This window comes from Corvus moneduloides, chromosome 21 (genome assembly GCF_009650955.1).
Source record: "Corvus moneduloides isolate bCorMon1 chromosome 21, bCorMon1.pri, whole genome shotgun sequence".
Lineage (NCBI taxonomy): Eukaryota > Metazoa > Chordata > Aves > Passeriformes > Corvidae > Corvus > Corvus moneduloides.
In genome coordinates, this window is record NC_045496.1 from 1870784 (window position 1) to 1889113 (window position 18330).

The 18330-nt window shown below is 41.8% G+C and overlaps 1 protein-coding gene across 2 annotated transcripts in view; it reads left to right on the forward strand.

The window, feature by feature from the left end:
• Positions 1 to 17537, forward strand: part of TTLL11 (tubulin tyrosine ligase like 11) — a 36811-nt gene extending 19274 nt beyond the window's left edge. The window contains exons 7-9 of one of the 2 annotated variants that reach the window (XM_032130689.1): positions 10154 to 10363; positions 12360 to 12463; positions 14419 to 17537. In XM_032130689.1, the coding sequence (XP_031986580.1) occupies positions 10154 to 10363; positions 12360 to 12463; positions 14419 to 14726 (622 nt within the window). In that variant the 3' untranslated portion in view covers positions 14727 to 17537. Of the gene's footprint in view, positions 1 to 10153; positions 10364 to 12359; positions 12473 to 14418 lie in introns of both variants that reach the window. The other variant, XM_032130688.1, reaches the window with a different exon arrangement.
• Positions 17538 to 18330: the final 793 nt, after the last annotated feature.

Below are 18330 nucleotides of genomic sequence, written 5' to 3' on the forward strand. Positions count from 1 at the left end.
GATTGATCTTTCTCCTCTGGTTCATTTTGGAGGCTGACACAATTCTTTTCTCCATCAGTCAAAATGACCCAGTGTTCATATTCAGGCTCATTCTGCCAAAGCCCTTTGGAAGCCCATTGAATTAGCCCCTTTCTCTTTCCTAGAGGGCTTTCTGGTTTAGTCCTTCATCAGGCAATCTGCCAGCTCCACTATCAATTCGTGTCTGTTACATTCGTCTGGGCAGCTTTTGATGAGTTAGACATGTGAGGGAGACTTTTAAATGTGATGTTTGTCAATGTTCCTTCAGTTCAGATTACTGAAATGTTAACTTGGTTTTTCTGTAGTTGGAGAGTATTTATTTCTACTGCTATTTCTCATCCTGCTCAAGAAGAACTTGCCTCAATGACTCTCTTCAGTTTTGTGAAGCAGATGTTGTGGTATCTTGATCCTTGCTCTCTGTTCTTGCTTTTCCAATTATTTATCTGCTACATCCTTAAGAGCATTTAACCTTTGTCCTATTGATTAGGACAGGCCCTATTAGAAATTCTATGAACTACAGTGTGAGATGTCCCTCCATAAAGGGAAGGATTTGGTAGTGCTTGACTGACAGAATAGCTCTACAGTGGTTTTAAGAGCCACTTACATTGTACTACAACAACAGAAAATACCATACTGAGTGCAGAACATTGGCAAATAATTTGAATGTGCTGTGGCAGAAGTCCCAACACAGAAAAGATGATTAAATCTGATGATAGATCTTTTCATTTCTAAGTGGCTATAATCTGAAATATAATCTGAAATGTTTTAATTGACTAAAAATGGGTAATAATGGGTAATAATATTTCTTTAAAAACAGCTAAAAACACATCCCTTGCATAGATACAGATTAATTTATGATTATTCCTATTTTAGCCTTCACCACTGCAAAAAGTGCTGTTATTCATAGTCCAGTTTTGCAAGCAGGTCTGTGTTTGCTCACACATTGTATTCCAAACACTCACATCTTGGCTGGACAGGCTGTATTTTAACTTGCACATAAAGAGTGAATTCAGTCTTATCCTGAATCTCTTGCAATGACCCCATATTGAGGGACAGCTGGAAGTGCTTACAATGTACTAAGCAAGTGAGCTGATGACAGGCCCAGCTCATTTGGAAATTTTAATGGACAAGAACTGATATGGGTTGCAGGATTTGAAAAGGTTTCATTTTCAGCACTGAGGAATTAATTGGCCCAAACCCGTGGTGTGCTTTAGCAGTAATTGGTGTGTGCAGTGCCCCCGGCTCTGGGGTGAACCCAGCTCTGGATCTGTGCTATCAAATTGGGAATGGAGACTAGTTTGGCCAATTAGACTTGAATCACGATGTTTTGAGATGCAGCTAATCTAATTAGTTTTTTATTGACATCTCTTTTCTTTCTTTTTTCTCTCTCGTGAGCAGTAGAGGAAGGAATGGAGATAAACTGAGGAATGTGACCTGTCACAAGTGTCTCCATAAAATCTGAACTTTCCAAACACTTGAATGTATCAAAACATGCTGTAGCAATTACGTCTCCTAGATATTCACACCATATTACAGTTTAAGTTGATCATTAAGAAGGGGTTTTTTTTGCTTTCTCCCATCTTACAATGACTCTTATATAAAAAAAAAAGCCTTTGTGATAAAATACAGAGAAAAGGAAAAATATGTCACTTTCCTTTAGTTTTTGTAGGGCAGCCACAAGAGTTGCTGTGATCTCCAAGGTTTGCCCAAAGAGAGGTCAGGAGTAAAGGGAGTGGCTGCTTCATCTCTTTCCACATGGCATCAAAATGAACGTGGAGGCAGCAGGTCTCAGTACATCTCTGGATTCAGTTATTTGATTAGAGATTGTCCGTGAGTCTTGATGGTAAGAGACCCTGGTTTAAGGCAGGTTTAGATGCAGTTTGTGTCCCTCAGCTCTGACTGGGGCAAGGGGAGCAGCAGCCGATGGTGCAGCTCCGCTGTCTAAGCCTCCTTCCCAAACTGCCACATGGATCTTGGAGCTCCTCTGGTGTCTGCTCCTGCTTTGACTGAATTCTAACAAAGTAAGCTGCTTTGTGGTGCTTTGCTTTGTTTTTTAAACCACAAAGTCAGCAGTACTTCAAAGCATCCCTGGGAGCTGTGTTGCATGCAGATGTTTGCTGTATCCGGGCATTGCTGATGGGAAGCTTCAGCTGAAACCAGTGAAAATTCAGGTTAAATATGGTCAGAAATTTACTCAAGTTATATTGGAAAGGATATAAAACAATAGCAATTTTGACCTTATTCATCAAGTACCGAAGTGTTCACTTAAGTGTGTGGTGGAGTCAGCCTTCTGCTGGAAGGGACCTTAAAGATCGTCTCGTTCCACCCCCTATAATTTCCTCTTTAGTGTTCAATACAAGAAAGCTGTTGTAGTGTGAAGTTAAACCCACTTTTTTTCCTCTCTTAAAGTCTGGGGCAGAGGCAACATCTGTGTGTGCCTTCCCTGTCCAGGGAGGGGTCACTGAATTTCTGTGTTCATACAGGGAAGGGGATTAATAGTTAGGTTTGAGTGCAAAGTATTTTTTCCTGACACTTTATTATGTTAATCATTTGAGCTGGGTTTCTGCTATCAACAAAATCATCTTCACCTCTGTGTAGCCCATAGTTTGCTAACAGAATCTTGGTTTTGGGTGGTATCTTACTGCAGGAGCAGTGATTCAGCTGCACTCTTCACTGTACAGCTTTTTCCTGGCTTTTGTATATGCACAATTTCCATTACTAATCTGCAGTTAAATGCTTCTTGAATGAAATTTGATTTTCAGAATATTAGCTTAATTGCCTTGTCTAAAATGAAGGATGTATGTGTATTTAATTTGACGTTTTTTCCCTTTCACCTTCTTGAGTGTTTGTGCTGCACAGAAGCAACTCTGCCTTTAAATAAATTTTCCCAGTTGCTCTGTAATATAAACTCCAATAACTTCTAATTTTTTGTAATCTCTCTTGTACTGAATTGCTTCCCACCAGATAGTTTTCATAGCATAAGTGTACAGGTATGTACTCCAAACAGAAATTGTAGTTACCTAGTGTGTACTTATGTCTGTATGTACAGACAGGGCTATGTGCATATAGTATAAAAATGTCTTATTTTGTAACTAAAACTGCAACCAACTGTGATGGTTTTGCACAAAATCTCTGGGGGGAGCCTTGAATGCTTTGTCTTGGTCTCCAGTTCCATCTTCCAGTTCCTCGTGTGACTCCTGAGTCATGGCATGTACTTTGTGTTCTCTCAGGAATGGCACAACCCATGAACAAATTGATTTCAAAAAATCAGATTTCATGCAGCCTAGAAGATGTTAGAACCAATCGATCAGCCAAGGGCAGACTGAGGTGCATCACCTCACTAGGATAGGAAACAAATCACTCCTTGGAGTGGGGCTCCTGGGCCACATCACAGAGTTGTAATAGATAACAGTGAAATGGAATAAATGAATGTGCACGCACGGATTATATCCCTGAACACCAGTGCAAAGTTCTTACGTGCAGGTGCCTTCTAAGGATTAGAATTTAAAATAACATGGATATAAATGACAGCTGGAAATAACTTTTTTTTTTCCTTCAACGGGAGTACTGTGATTTCTTGGGACAAAGTTGAAAATTTTATCTTTTCCTGGCAAGATGTTTACACTTCAAGACTTCTTTTTTCCTGTTGTAATTATGTGATAAATGCAAGCATTTATTTTTGCTAATATTTGATCTTAAATAGACATGGAATGAGAAGTGAAGGAAAAATGGAGACTATTTCACAGACTTTTTTGCAGGAGGTTTGTTATTCTCATTAGCATCAGACCATCAGAAAGTTACATGTCTCAGGCACTGCACATAATGAGAGCGAATATTGGATCATAAACATATTTGAGAACTGTTTGCTTATTCCCCTGTTTATACTCAAATAATGGTGAGGGAGTGCAAAGCAGGTTTTTAAGGGACGGCAATATTAAGTGCTTGGATTTTGGTTTGACTTAAGCAGAGGCATTGAGCAGAAAAAGAACATTTTCCCTCTTACAGGTATCCTTCAGGTGTCAGTTCTGCAGGATCCTGGTTTTATTACATCAATGACAAGCAGCTTAAGGCTTCCAAAAACATAGTCACAGACAGATGTTGAGCCTGTCTGGGGATTAGAAATATCCTCTTCCATTAAGTATAAATTAACTTAATCACCAGGTATGAAAGATAAGCAGCATAAACATCATTCCCTGGAGCTTTCATTAAAATTAAAATTCTATTTAAAACTAGGCGCGTACTTTCTATGACTTGATCCCCCTTCAAAGAGATTATATCTGCTGTAAATTTTTACAGTGACAGAGTGACAGAAATTAATGTATTGGGGGCAGTGATGCTCTCTATAATTTAACTTCTGCTGCTAGTCATCTTTCAGCAAGAGAGATGATTGGCTTATTTTTAAGTAATAATTGGTCTCTAGTCTCTGAAACACTGAGAAAGCAATAAAACTGCCTAGCACCCAGTTGCCACAAAATGAAAGCATGAAATCACATGACTTAATAGCAGTGTAATCATCAGCAGTGTTATTTTGTATATGAGAATTCACCTGCTTTAATAGGAGGATTAAGGCTGATAAAATGCAATTGCACTGCTGCTTTCTGCTCCGTTGGATGACAGGGTAAAGCTCCTTTTCTGTCCCAGTGTAAGCACAACTGCTTTCTAAGAATAATTTCCACATGGGAAGAAATATCCTGGGGTTTGTTTTTGTTCTGTCCCACAGTAATTCACTTGGTGGTCTAATTTCAGTGTATTGCCAGGCTTTACAGCTGGTTTGCCTTTGCACTATCCTGCATTATTATTTTTCAGGCACACTTTTCTAAAGAAACAAAAGAAACTCTGGAGAAATAATGAGGCACATAAGTACCTTGAAAGCAAATAGTGAACACAAATAAATCTACTAGGAATAATAACAGCTACCTCCACAGAAAATAAAGTATTGGGGACTATATTTAATGATCTTTGTTCTGTAATAAGTTTTGCTACAGTGGAACAAAGTCTTTGGATGCAGGATTTGCATTGCTTATCCATTATTTCATTACAGTAATGCCATATTTTCTGCTGCACTCATAGCTGACAGGTAATAACATAAGCATTCACTGCTTGTGTTACATTAAAGGTAATAAATCTGTAGTGAATACAGAATCGTATCACCATTATTCTTAAGAGGAGAAAGTTGGAAGTAAAGAATCTCAATTAATAATTAGGAAATAGCTGGGTTTTTTCAGCACCTGAGACTCCTCAGATGCATTTCTCCTTTAATTATTTAAACTACGAATTAGGGAGGGCTATAGAAATCAACCCACAGCTCCAGTCTTCTCTGCATATGAAATGAAAATGTCAGTAATGTTCTCATCCATGGCTTTGTGTCCCTGGTGTGGAGCAGATCAGGATCCATGCCAAGTTTCTACATCTTGGAAACACTCATTAACACTGTGTGGAGGCAGCAAACTTTCCAGTCTTCTGTTTTCTGCCAAAAGCTATTTAATCTTTAATGAGAAGTGTTTATTTTTATAATAAATCCATCAGTCTGAAGAGGCAGTGAACCATCCTTCTCAGAAAGGGGACTGATGGCTGTGGCAAACAAACACCACTCCAGGGACAGAAATGGAGAGCCCGGAACGGGCGGATGCTGCGGGTGAGAGCTGCTGTGATGGCTGCTGACAGGCTACAGGGGCTTGGGCTTAACTTTTCCAAGAGTCTAATAAATTACTTTGGTTTTCTTAAGCAAATGGCAAAGCTATGGAGTACATTTTATCTATGGATTCACCTAAAATGTATTTGCCAACTCTCCGAAACAAGCAGTGCGCTCTGTGTCCTTCGCCCTTCCACAGGGACACCATGTCAGGCCTGGAAGCTGCAGGTGAAGTTTAAAATCTAAGTGAGGTGATTTGCCCAGTTTATTTCTTTAACTGAGATACGGGTTTTTTTCTCTCAGAGAGAAATGGAACTTCTGCTTTCAGCATTTTCTGCTTCCCAGAGACAGGACAGCTGCTGTGTTTTCAAAATGTATTTGGTGTGATCAGAAGTTCGTTGTCTGCCAACAAGCATGGTGGTTATCAATCCTTATGTTTAATCTGATTGATTCTGCTCTTTGAAATATGGACTCTTTCCTGGGGTTGCTTTGCCTGCCTCAAAGTATTCTCCAAAGTGTTGAATAAACTCTATGTAAGAGCCATAATTTTTCTAACATAATGTCAAAAATCTCTTACTCTGTGGGTTTAACATTCTTTTAATACTTCTATCTTTGTGCAACTATATTATTATTTTGAAAGGTGGAAATTCTTGTGCTATTGATGTTTTTTTACTTTGCCAGAGGGTGAAGAGGGGATGAATATTCATTTTCTTCAAATGACACTCACGAGTAGCCAGAACAAAACAAAAGCTGATTACTCACACAACATGCAGGCAAACCATGAAACTGCTTGCTATGACATCCTGGGAGTGCTGCAAGTCTCTGTGTTAATAAAAGTAATGGGATTAATTCATAAAAGCAAATTCATGAATGGTTGATAATGCAGAGACACTGCTTTGGCTTGGCCTTAGTTTCCTAAATGATTTATTTCTGTGAATAAGCACAAGAATATATTTTTCTTCCTACACGCTCCAGGTACAAACACTTATCTGTTCTTTGGGAGGTCCATATTCTGTGGTGATAAATGGGTGGATAGATAGATTTGTCATGCAAAATATTCTTTGCTTTTAACTATGTTAACATAGTCCTTGCTTGGAGAATAGAGGATCAGCTGAGGGAATAATTATAGCTTCAGAATCCAGAACATAATATTTTCTTTTATTAGGTAAGCAGTTGTAAGCTGATACTGAAATTGCTTAATTTATACTTCTAGCAATGCCCTAAATGTAAAATACATCCAGTGAACATTCTTAGAAATATTAATATTGTGATTCTTACCCCATTTTACTCTGAATTTGACAGCTAAATTTTATATACAAGTATACAAAATGCTGCAAATTTTGAAGCCTTTAATTAGTAGTTGCAAATTTGTTTGTCCCTTAGCAACTTGTATTTGCATAAAGATTAAGGCTGGTCAGAAAGAAAGGGATGAAACATAGATGGAGGAAACATTAATAAATTAGTAATCATGTATAAAAGATAAGTAGTCTTAGATGTCATTTCCATAAGCTTTATTAAAATTTAACATTTTTTTTAAAGCTGCACCACAGTTGATCATTTCTAAAGAGTAATCTGTCATAAGCTGCAGAATTAGAGAAACGAATGTATTGAGGGCAGACATTAGTATGTAAATGAAGCTTTGCTTTTTTCTGTGTGGCAACAGAAGCATTACCTTATATTTGACCTTTCATTCATTTGCCTGACTCAGCTGTGTCAGTCAAAACAATTAATTCTAATGAGCAGCTTTAAAGAGTGGGGCTCAGCTTTCTTCTCCTCCCCTTGCCTGTTGGAAATCCCATGGGAGAGGAGCTAATGGAGGGAACCTGGGCAGGATTCTCTGGAGATGTGGAGTTCCTGGCCCCTTTCCCACAGCCCCACTGCGGCACCTCACGGTGTCCACGAGGTTTTCAGGGCCAAGCCCTGGCACAGGGTGCCCAGGGAAGCTGTGGCTGCCCCTGGATCCCTGCAAGTGTCCAAGGCCAGGTTGGATGGGGCTGGGAGCAGCCTGGGATAGTTGAAGGTGTCCCTGCTCATGGATGGAACTGGATGGGCTTTAAGGTCCCTTCCAACCCAAACCATTCCGTGTTTCTGTGACAGGTAAGATTACAAAAATGAGTACTTTTGTGTTTTTCAGTTGACTGTTGAGCTAAAGGTAGACAGATGAAAATCCCTCTCACGTTTTCACTGTTGCTGGACTTGGAGCTGTATTTCTGCTCTTTGTAGCTCCTTCCTCCTGCACTCTTCACATCATCTCTCCTTCTCTCTGCTGTTTTTTTCCCTCCTCCTCTCCTTCTGCTTTGCTCTGAGGAAGCTGCTGATCCTGGTCTCTGACTGGGTGACCCTGGGGAGTTCTGCCCCTCACGGTGTGGCGCTGGCAGATGGCAGCCAAACGCCAGAGAACATGTAATGGGGCATTGCAAGGAGTGCAATTTGTCTGAGTGCTGAGGCAAAAAATGGGCTCTGCACCCTTTCCTTGCAAAAATATGCAATCACAGTAAAATTCTGTATTTATAGGCATTGCACTTGGCTGTAGGGACCTACCCAGGCAGTTTGTCTTACTTAGTCATGTTGAGACCACACCGAGGTGGGGGCACACAGGTGTGTGAATAATACAGAAAATAAACTTTTCTTGAGATAGTGTCTGTGGTAGCAGTGGAGAATTGTACCCTGAAGATAGTCAGTGTAAATCAGGGAAGGTGAGTGTGCAGAATAGGCAGGTCTGTGGATCAATTCATATTGCAGACACGCCCTTGTGCAGGTTTGCTTTGGAAAGTCTGAGTTTTATTAAAAGTGCAAAATATATCTTTCACTATAATTCAAATGTATGATCACATTAATTGGGCTCTAGTGTATTAAAAAAGGAAATATAAGAAATCTTGTGGGGGGGAGCTAAAGAATGAAAACAAATCATTAAACTTTATAAAAGTCCTAACCTGCAAAAGCAAACTAAGAAGTATATTCCCCTTTTTTTTTTTTTTTACCAAATGGAAGTACAACATTTGGCAATAGCAACTAAATTTAGTTTTCTTGTTCTGATTTAAATATTTTACAGACTTTCCCAATGTATAAGTGGAAAGGAATGAGACATGCAGTAGCATCCAAAAAAAAAGCTGGTTTTAATCTTAAAACACCTTTCTAATAAGAAGTATGGATTTAAGAGCTCTCTCAGTAAAAGTCTGAAATGGGATGCTGGTTCTGAGTTTTATCCATGACCTCAAAGACAGCTGTAGGCTTTTCTCCACAGAAAGGAGGGGAAGGAGGATATTCTAGGTGGTAGTTTAGAGCCTCTGCTTTATTGCATTCAAGAATATTTTTTCTTTGACCAAAATACAATTTTTTTAATGCCCTAAAACAAACCAAAGATATTTTAATAATTTGACTGTGTCCATTTCCCCTCAGCCAGGGAGACAGAGTTTTTTGTGGCTCCCAGCAGTGATGATGTGTCCAGAGTACTGCTTCTGGTTTGGGTGTTCTCTTAATTTCTCATTGCTGTGGAGGATGGAGGTTGAAAAATGAAAGGCTGAAAAAAGTCTCTTTTAAACTACTTCCTCAGAAATTCCAGGGACTGCTGTTTAGCAGGGAAGAGGTGTGGGTTTGTGAAGGAACTGCAAGTTTGCAGATGAGGAGATGCTGTTCCCAAGCCCTGGGCCAGGATTCAGTGCTCTGAAGCTGATCCCTTTAATAGTGTCTTTAGTGTTTTCTCTAAAAAGCGAAACATCTTCAGCTCTGCTTGCACCTTTTAAAGTAAAGCTTTATATTTTTTTAACTAAAAACATTAATGATGAATGAATAATGTACAATCCAAAACACTGTTGAATTTAGAATGAGGAAGAGTTTGGGGCTTCCAGGCATCATTAAAATGAGAGTTATGTTACAAACAGCACAACCTTCTCTCTACTGAATATAAGGTTTCACATTTGGTCAAGGTCTGGTTCAACTGGCTGAAGATTTGAGTTTTTAAATTCATGAACAGACCTTTAAAAATTAAAAATAGAAGCCTGTGTGCTTGTTGTTTCTTGGCTGTAAATACTCTTGCTCTTTTGGCAGGTGTTCAGTGGCAGTGACACTGCCATCCAATCTGACATGAGAAAGAACAAAACTAATAACTTTAAGATTTACTTAACTAATGACAAAAAAAACCATTATTTTTCTACTTTGCTATCTGCAGCAAAGAGGAACATTATCAAAACACTACCTAAGGTTGTCATTTATTTTTAAAGACTTTTTAGGCTTTTATAAAAACAGTGATCACATTTCTAGATGTTCAACCTCAGTGAATATAAGTGTGGATACAAAGGAATACCATTATTTTAACATTTTGCAGCATTAGTCTTAGAAGGCCAGAGGCTTTGTAAACTGCAGCGTCACGGTCCCACCCGAGCAGCAGTGGCTTGGTGTCCAGGAGCACCCTGGTCTGTGGGAGGTGTCCCCATGGCAGGGGGTGGATGAAATGAGCTCTAAGGTCCCTCCCAAGCCAACTCCCTCTGTGATTCTGTGCTGCAGGTGCCAGAGTTTGGAGCAGGCGCGGGAAGGGAGCCAGGAGCTGCCGGAGGCCGCTCTGCCCTCGCTGTGCCTCAAGCAGGTGTTCCCCAAGTACGCCAGTGAGTTCAGCTACCTGCGCCTCGTGGACAGGGTGGCCGCCTTGTTCATCCGCTTCCTCGGGGTCAAGGGGACAACCAAGCTGGGGCCAACGGGATTCCGCACGTTTATAAGGTCAGTTGGATAAAAGCTGGCCCTAGGAGTGGTACGCTCTCAGCTTGCAGGTTTTGTAATGCCTTCCAAAGTGGAGCCAGTGCCTGTTCTGTTACAAAATAGATACATTTTCATCATTCCAAGCTCCTGAAATACCTGACCTATGTGTCTAGGAGGAAGTTGGGTCTTTATTTGACAGCAGATCAGTGATACTTTGGCAGACACAATTTGCCGTCTTCGTCAACATGTCACGTTCCCAGTAAATGGTAGAAGTATCATAGTGAGAAAGTGACAGCTGAAATTGGGTCACTTGATCTGATTCTGTCGGCTGTGGGGGCACCGCCGGCCGCCCCAGGCTGCAGGAAGGATTCCCAAATGCCAGTTCCTGATGCACAATGCAGGGAGGATTTGCATTGTGAAATTGCACCTTGCAATGTCAAGGAACTCAATTTATTTTTTCACATACTTTTTATTTAGGAGGTTTTTTTTCATTGTTTTTTATGGCTGTATCTGTTCTAGTCATGGTACAAATACCTCATTTTCTCTCTTTCATTGACTGTGACAAAAGAAATGAGCAGCAGCAGCAGATGTATTCTTAAAACACAGATCCTGTTTCTATGCAGATGCATTTAGCATTCAGGAATGAATATAAAACAACTTGGTTTATACAAATTACGGTATATAGAAAATGTCTGAAGGCATCTGCTCCATCCACAGACCACGACAGGATTGCATCCAGTTCTGTATTTTCTGTAGTTTAATCCAGCCTTATTTTGGCACTTGTCAGAGGAACACAGAATAAATGCCAACATTTCTTTTAAGAATATTCAGATGAATTGCCATATCTCAATGAAATAGTATTTGCAGTTTCTTAATGCATGTTAAATTAAACTTTTTAGTACTGGCAGATATTTTGTTTATTTTCTCCCAGAGGATCTATACCAGCTATAAGGCCCTTTTTGAAGAGCTGTCGTTGCTGCTCATTTCAGAGGGAAGGTCAGGCTTCTGTGTGTTGTATCACTTTTCAGGAATAAAATGGTACACGAGTAGGATTTTGTGTGTGGGCAAGTGCTTGCAGACTGTCCACCCAAATTCTAGCTCATCAAAATCTGTTCTCCTTTAATATTTTCTTCATTCTAAAAAAATAACTAAAAGGGAAACACTGACTCTGTCTCTAGTCCTTGCTTGGATGCTGCCTGAGAATTTTTGGGCTATCTAGGCGAGGCCTCACTCTATTTTAAGGGAGCTCTGCTGAGGTTAGTAAAGAGTGAGATTCATTTCAATTATTCAAGTTTGGGGTCGGTTTTTTGGGGTGTTTTTTTTGTTTCTTTTCTGGTGAGAAATTCTGGCCAGCTCTTTGGCATGTGCAGTGGTTGCAGCCAGGCTGCCAGACATCTGGAAATCCTGGACACAGGGCCAGTTCCCATCCACTGATCAACACCGCACTGCGGACCCAGACCACGCAAGAGTCACAGCTCCACATCCCCACAGCCTGAGCTGCATCCAGAGCTGTTTTCCATGCAGTGTTCCATACCACGAGGGTAAATCCCGTCGGTGTTCAGGCATGGAGAAGTAAGGCTGTGTCTGAAAGCTTCCTCCAGCCCTTTCCAAACAGGATCAGACAAATAAAAGGGTATTTCTCTGTGCAAACTCTGCCTCGTGCAGATAGTCTGTGCAGATTTGTGGTGGGTTTTGCAGTGTACCAATTAATTCCATTCTCTTACAGCCTCAGAGTACTGGCAATAGCCTGGGAGAAAGCTCTGTGTAACAGTCAGGTCATATTTTTAATTGAAATATTCCGGGTTTGGGCCTGTTCCATTCAGATAGGAGCACTTAATGAACACTGGTTTGTTTGCTCTCTGCTGTGTGTGTTTTATTAGACTGAGCACGTTACAGTGGGTCTGTACACATGACATGGGTAAACTTTTCTCCTGCAAGTTGCCCTTACAGAATTTTTCCTTACTTGGGAGTTTGGATGTAATGAGAATCTCTTCTTTATTTTGTTTCTTTTTAACAGAAACTGCAGACTGAGTAACAGCAATTTTTCAATGGCTGCTGCAGATATCCTATATATTGATATCACAAGGAGGTGGAACAGCATGGGCATTGAAAAGGAATCAGGTAACCCAGGTTTGTATTAGAAAACTATGAAATCTGGCTTTTGGGGTTATTTTTTTCAATTTCAGTAGCTCAGGTACACCTCAAACATTCAACAGAAATGGGAACAAGCCATGTACACCTGAGGCATGCACATACACAACCAGTTCTTCTGGTTAGTGCTGTGGCAGTTACCCTTCACAGTAGTACTACTTTAGGTACGTGAGGGTCACCTCAGTTTCACGGCTATCGAAAATTTGAGTATTTGCATTTAGCATTTCAGGGTGGGTATAAATCATTTATGTGGTGGGCTGATAGAATTTCACCAGGAAAAATAACAGGCATGCAACTGAATCTTCAGACTTTCAAAAATGAAGAGAAGATTTGTGGTTGGTGTCAATGAACCAGATGGTTTTTGGGTGTTAAAACACAAACTATCCACCTATTTCTGTGGGCTTTGTGTTTGGCCCACTCCCAGCTGTAACCAAGACAGGCACGATTCTGTTGTTCTAAAACAGCTTCTAACTTTTTTATAATATGCTTCACATGAGTGTCAGTTCTGGGGAGAAAGTGTGTGCGCTACCAGAGGTGCTTTCCCTGCCTGCAGCTCACCGTGACTGATAAAATAATTTACTGAGCTGGCAGCTGCAGCTTTCAGATAACTCAACAATTCTTTTGCAAGCTGTTTTACAGCCAAGATCATAAACGACCCCAGCTGCAGCCTTGGTTGAGAGAAATTATAGTTCAGAATGTAATTGTCATATTCTGAAAAGGTGCCTTTCTTACAGCATCAATAAGCCAACACAGTTAAAAACCCCAAACCTTTCAATATCTCGTCCTAAAATAATCTTCTTAAGTGTATGTTCAAACTGGGAGAGCCAGTTAAAGCACAAAGCAGCTCTAACTGTGCCTGGTGGCTGGCATTCTACACAACCAATTGGGGTCTGGCTTCTTAATTAAGAATTTGAGTAGGTATTACTTCAAGGTTTTAAATACAATAATTAGTGTTAATACTCAGCTTCTCTTCCCCTTGGCTCTGGTAATGTGCTGTTAGTGAGATGTGATCAAACAGCACCTGAAGAGTCTCTACTGCAGCGTGTGGCTTCTGCAGGGGACTTCTGTGTGGGAAGGGGCAGAGCAGTTGTATTATAGCAGAGACATTTTTTTGGCACTGCACAGTTCAGCTGTTTGTTTTTCGTTCAGTCAAAACAACTATTGTGGAGTTGCTGGGTATGACTGAAAAAATGGCCTCTTCACCTTCAAAAGGGTTCGTACCTGGTACACGCTGTGCAGGAGGGAAGCAGTGCTTCAAATAAACTCACATCTTGCTAAGGTGATACTTGGTAATGGGGTTACCTTCATAGTGCTACAGACTGAAATAACACACTGGTGTGAACTTTTGGGTCAGATCCATCTCCAAAAATACAGGGTTGAAAAGACTCCATTCAGCTGCCGACATAAACTTGTTTTTCTCTCCAGCTGGATTGTTCTCCTTGATGCTCATGTTACTGTGTGTCTCATTTGGTTTCAACTTAATAATTTTGGCAGCAGAAATCAAGGCTAATACTACAGCTATTTAGTGGTGCAATATCCTAAAATGGCTTCTTGCTGTACCATTTTACCTCTGGATTCCAAGCTGAGGTCTGCAAAGCCAGAAGCTGCCTCAGTGATAGAGAATGTCACCCATCTGTAGCCCAGCCTGGGCTTTCCCTGCCCTGAAACACCCAATGAGTGTGACACAAATAAAACACTGGCTTTTGGTCTTTGAAGGATAGACAATTTCTTTTCTTTCTGAGCGTTCCAGATGGCTGCCATTTAAATGCAAAGATGTGAACTAACACAATTGTTTGTGTTCACACCCATCACACACACATTTGGCCTTGTTGCCACAAGAAACAAGAGATAGTATTATCCCTACGGAATGGAGGCTGCTAGAAATGCTGTGCTCCCGATCTCCTGTGAGCACCTTTTCCTTGCAGGAATGTGTCTGCAGGCCTTTGTGGAAGCTTTCTTCTTCCTGGCCCGGAGGAAATACAAGTCTCTGCCGCTGCACGAGCAGGTGTCGGCGCTGATCGAGTGCTGCGAGTGTCGCCTGGCTGCCCTGCGCAGGAAGCGCCTGGTCTGGGGCTGCGGCATCGCCGAGCGCCAGGAGGCCCTGCCAGGCACGGGGACTGCACCGGGCCCCGGCTGCACCAGCCCTCCTCAACCGCGCGGCCACCAAGCGTTCAGATTCCAGAAATCATCGCAATTAAAGGTGCTGATGTGCCGGGACAGAACTGGGAGTTAGTTAATCCCCAGCTAGGTGCGTGTACTGCTGGAGGAGAGACGGATGTTGGAATTCCTTCATCTGAGAGTGACAGCTGTTTGTTTCAGCTGTATTTTTTATTTATGCTCTTCAAAAAGTCTCCTGCAACCTCCTGTTTTCAAATAATGGCCCTGGCAATGGTTATTTCTTCACCTCTCTGTGGGATTTATGGTGCACGTCCCGTGACAAACTGTGCATTCATCCTGAGTGCATGGAAGAGAAGGACCAAACACAGGATGATAACCAGCATGATGGGATTGGCTGCACTGGCTGAGAGGCACGCTTGTGTCAAAGGAATTACATTGCTTTGTGTGCACAGGACATGTCACAGAAGCCAAGGAAGGAACTGCAGTCACAAATACCAGACTGGAAACCTGAAACCTGGAATTAACTTGGGGTCAGACTTCAGTCCTTGACCCTCTTCTTTCCATGGCTTGGACTGTACGTGTTGGAATCAATACAGATTTGGTTCATGTCAATGCACTTATTTTTTAAAGTCAGTCTTAAAACACTGAAATCATATTTTGGCTTCTACTTCTTTGTACATGTCTTTGCCATGACAAGTACTGTTAGTTTTTTAGAGAAAAACTAAAACTGTTTATCCTTTTGCTTCCACAGAGCCAATAAGCTTACACTTATTCACAGAAAAACAATTTACTTAAGTTGAATTTGGTGAATCAAGTGGTGGTTTTGTCTTCAGGGATTCGGCGCTGCTTCAGCAGAAAGCTGTAAAGGCCTAAGAGGTCGTTTAAATTCCAGTGGAACCAATCCTGTCACTGACTTTAGCCTAAACTAACTGTATTCTAGGTTTGCTTATTTTTTGTCTTTTGCATGTTTGTTACCCTGTTAGGACCTGCAGTAACATCTAGAGCAGATCTTTTTTGTGTCTTTGCACATATTCTTCGTATTTCCCTTAAATAACAGCGTAACTCTGTACGAATTGGATCTAAGGATGTTGTGTCAAAACTGCTGGGTTGTACTGCTGGAGTTGTACAGAGGAGTCTTTTTCAGGAAGTGAACCATGACTTCCATGATCACACTTCTTGTGGGGGCTAAGCAGAACATGTGACTGTCTGGAAGAACAGGAATAACTTGGAACTTCAGGGCTGTTCAGTGAAATTCTTTGTGGTCTCCTATTTTATTACAATAATGAATGGCTACATCTGAGCTTGATTTTCCTCCTTTGTTCTACTCTTTAATGACTTGGTTTATGTTTCAGTGTCCTCCATGCTATCAGAAATGGCAAAGCTGTAAGATGGGCACTGAGCTTTGGGTTGGAGAACATTCCCTGAGCTCCACGTCAAAGTGTTCCAGTGGCTGGTGCCCCAGAAACATGCTCTGTCAGTGAGGGGGAGTCCACCTGTTTCATGTCAGGGACTAAATGCACACACAGTATTGAGTTTTCACTTCAGGGAACGTTCATAGAGTTTCTTTCCTGATTTCAGTTTTAAGCAGCATGTGTTTTCCCCAAGTGGCAATAGCAGCATGGCAATGCAATGCAGGAGTCAGGCTGAGCCCACACAAAACTAGTCCCGAGCATGTGTTAATCTCAGATGTGGGCATCCCTTCTCCTTACCTTTTTCTGTAACACAAATGAAATAGTAGTAGATGATCATTTTTAGTTCAACGGCCAGACTCTTTGAAATTTTATGTATTGTACATAAGAGGACAATTGTAGACTAACTAATGCCACTGCCCTCAGCCTTGTCCAAATTTCATAAAGATTATTGCAGTATGAAGATAAAATGCCAAACTCCAAGGTCTGGCACCTGTCAGAACAAATGAAGCTGAAAGGGTCATTTTTTTCACACTTTCATTGTAATATATTTGAAGACATTCACAAGTTGAAAAATGGTTACTTCTCCTTTTGTGACATCTGACATTTGTCTTGCGATTGGCAGTGTGTTACTGGAAAATGGCTTACAGTTCCTCTCATCTCATGATTGATGTCCTGTAAAGACAGAGTTATAGAGGAGTCGGATTTGAAATGCTATGACTGTGAATGCCTTTCCTTGCACCTTTGAAGTAGTACGATGTGTGGCCTAAAATATCCCAGCTTTGCTATTGTATAACTTACGCTGCTATCAGTGGAATAAATTAACTATTGTATATTGAACACTGATAAGATCTCTCTCTCTATGGGAGACCTTTATACTCTCTGGATCTAATAGAGGTTTTATAGCTTGTGCATCCACAGGCTGATGCTGCACGCCCTATTCATCTCCCACTTCAAATACGAAGGGTCCCTTGTAGAATAGTCAAAATATTCAATTATCCGCCTCTAGTAATCCAGTGTTCGTGTATTTATGTAATTGGAAAATTGAATGCCATATTATTCTCGGAGGGGGGGAGGGAATAAACCAGGAATGTACTTCAGAGATTTAATAGCAGTCACATTTCTCTTCCCTCCTGTCTAATTCAATTTCCTCTGAATATTATTTAGCATCCAATTTCATAGAGCCTTTAAGTTACCAGTCTGTGCCCATGCAAATGACCAAGAGACACTTTATCCAGGATATGAATGCTAATGCACTGATAATCTGTTAATCCTGAGGTACCTCTCTAGCTAAAGAAACAATACATGAAAAGTAGCAGGCGTTGGGGTTTTTTAACAGCACTTTTGTATATATTCTCTTCAGAGAATACCACAGCACTGCACTCATGATTCTTTTTATGACATATATGATATAAATATTGTATACCAGTGAAATCTTTCTTGTTATCAAACACACTGGGTTTGGTATTCCTCTCTGGGTAGAAATCAGAATAAAACAACATCTAATGAAAATTTGAGGCAAGTGAGTCCAGAATTTCAACCCTCTTCCCTGCAGGCTTGTGTGCAGCCTGAATGTGCCCGGACTCGCTCAGTGATTCCTCGTTCCATTTGTGTTCTTTCTCTGCACCAGGCTGTTGCAGGTAAGTCTCCTAAAATCTGCCCTGGGCTCTGGACACCCCTTGTCCTCTGTCCGCCACGCCCGTCCCTACCGAAAGTTCTGGAATATTGCCCAGACCCCAGACGGATCCCCTCGCTGGGCGCACACCTGTGGCTATTCCCTTAAAAGGAGGGGCGGGGGCGGTGCCCCGCTAATTACTCAGTTAATGACCAGCTGGGAGACCCAAGTCCACCTGTACCCAGTTGGTCTCCTGGCGCGAGCTGCCCCCGTTGCCGCGCGGTGCCTCCCGGTTACGGGCTTTCCCCTCAGGGCCGCAGGAGGTCGCGGCGGCCTTCTCGGGGACGGAGTTGCGGAGCCCTGGTGATGAGGAGGATCTCGTCCCGCTCCAGCCCGAGCCTGGCGGGGTAGGTTCGCTTTCCCTTGTGCTGGGTGCTCGGGTCAGGCGGGCATTTCGGGGCATGGCTCCTGCACTGCTTTATGAGGGAGTCCCCCAGGGCTGTGCTGGGGTTGTAGGAAGCCGAGGGCCGGCCAGTCCCGCTCTGCAGGGACGCGATGGGCTCCAGGGCCTGGGACGCCATTCGGTTTCACGGAGCAAAACTGTGGGGTGACTTCTCGGTTAGATCCTCCCGATGGAGCCCCGTGGGCTTCCTGGAGAGCCTCGCGCAGCAAAATGTCCCCGGGAGGATCCCAGG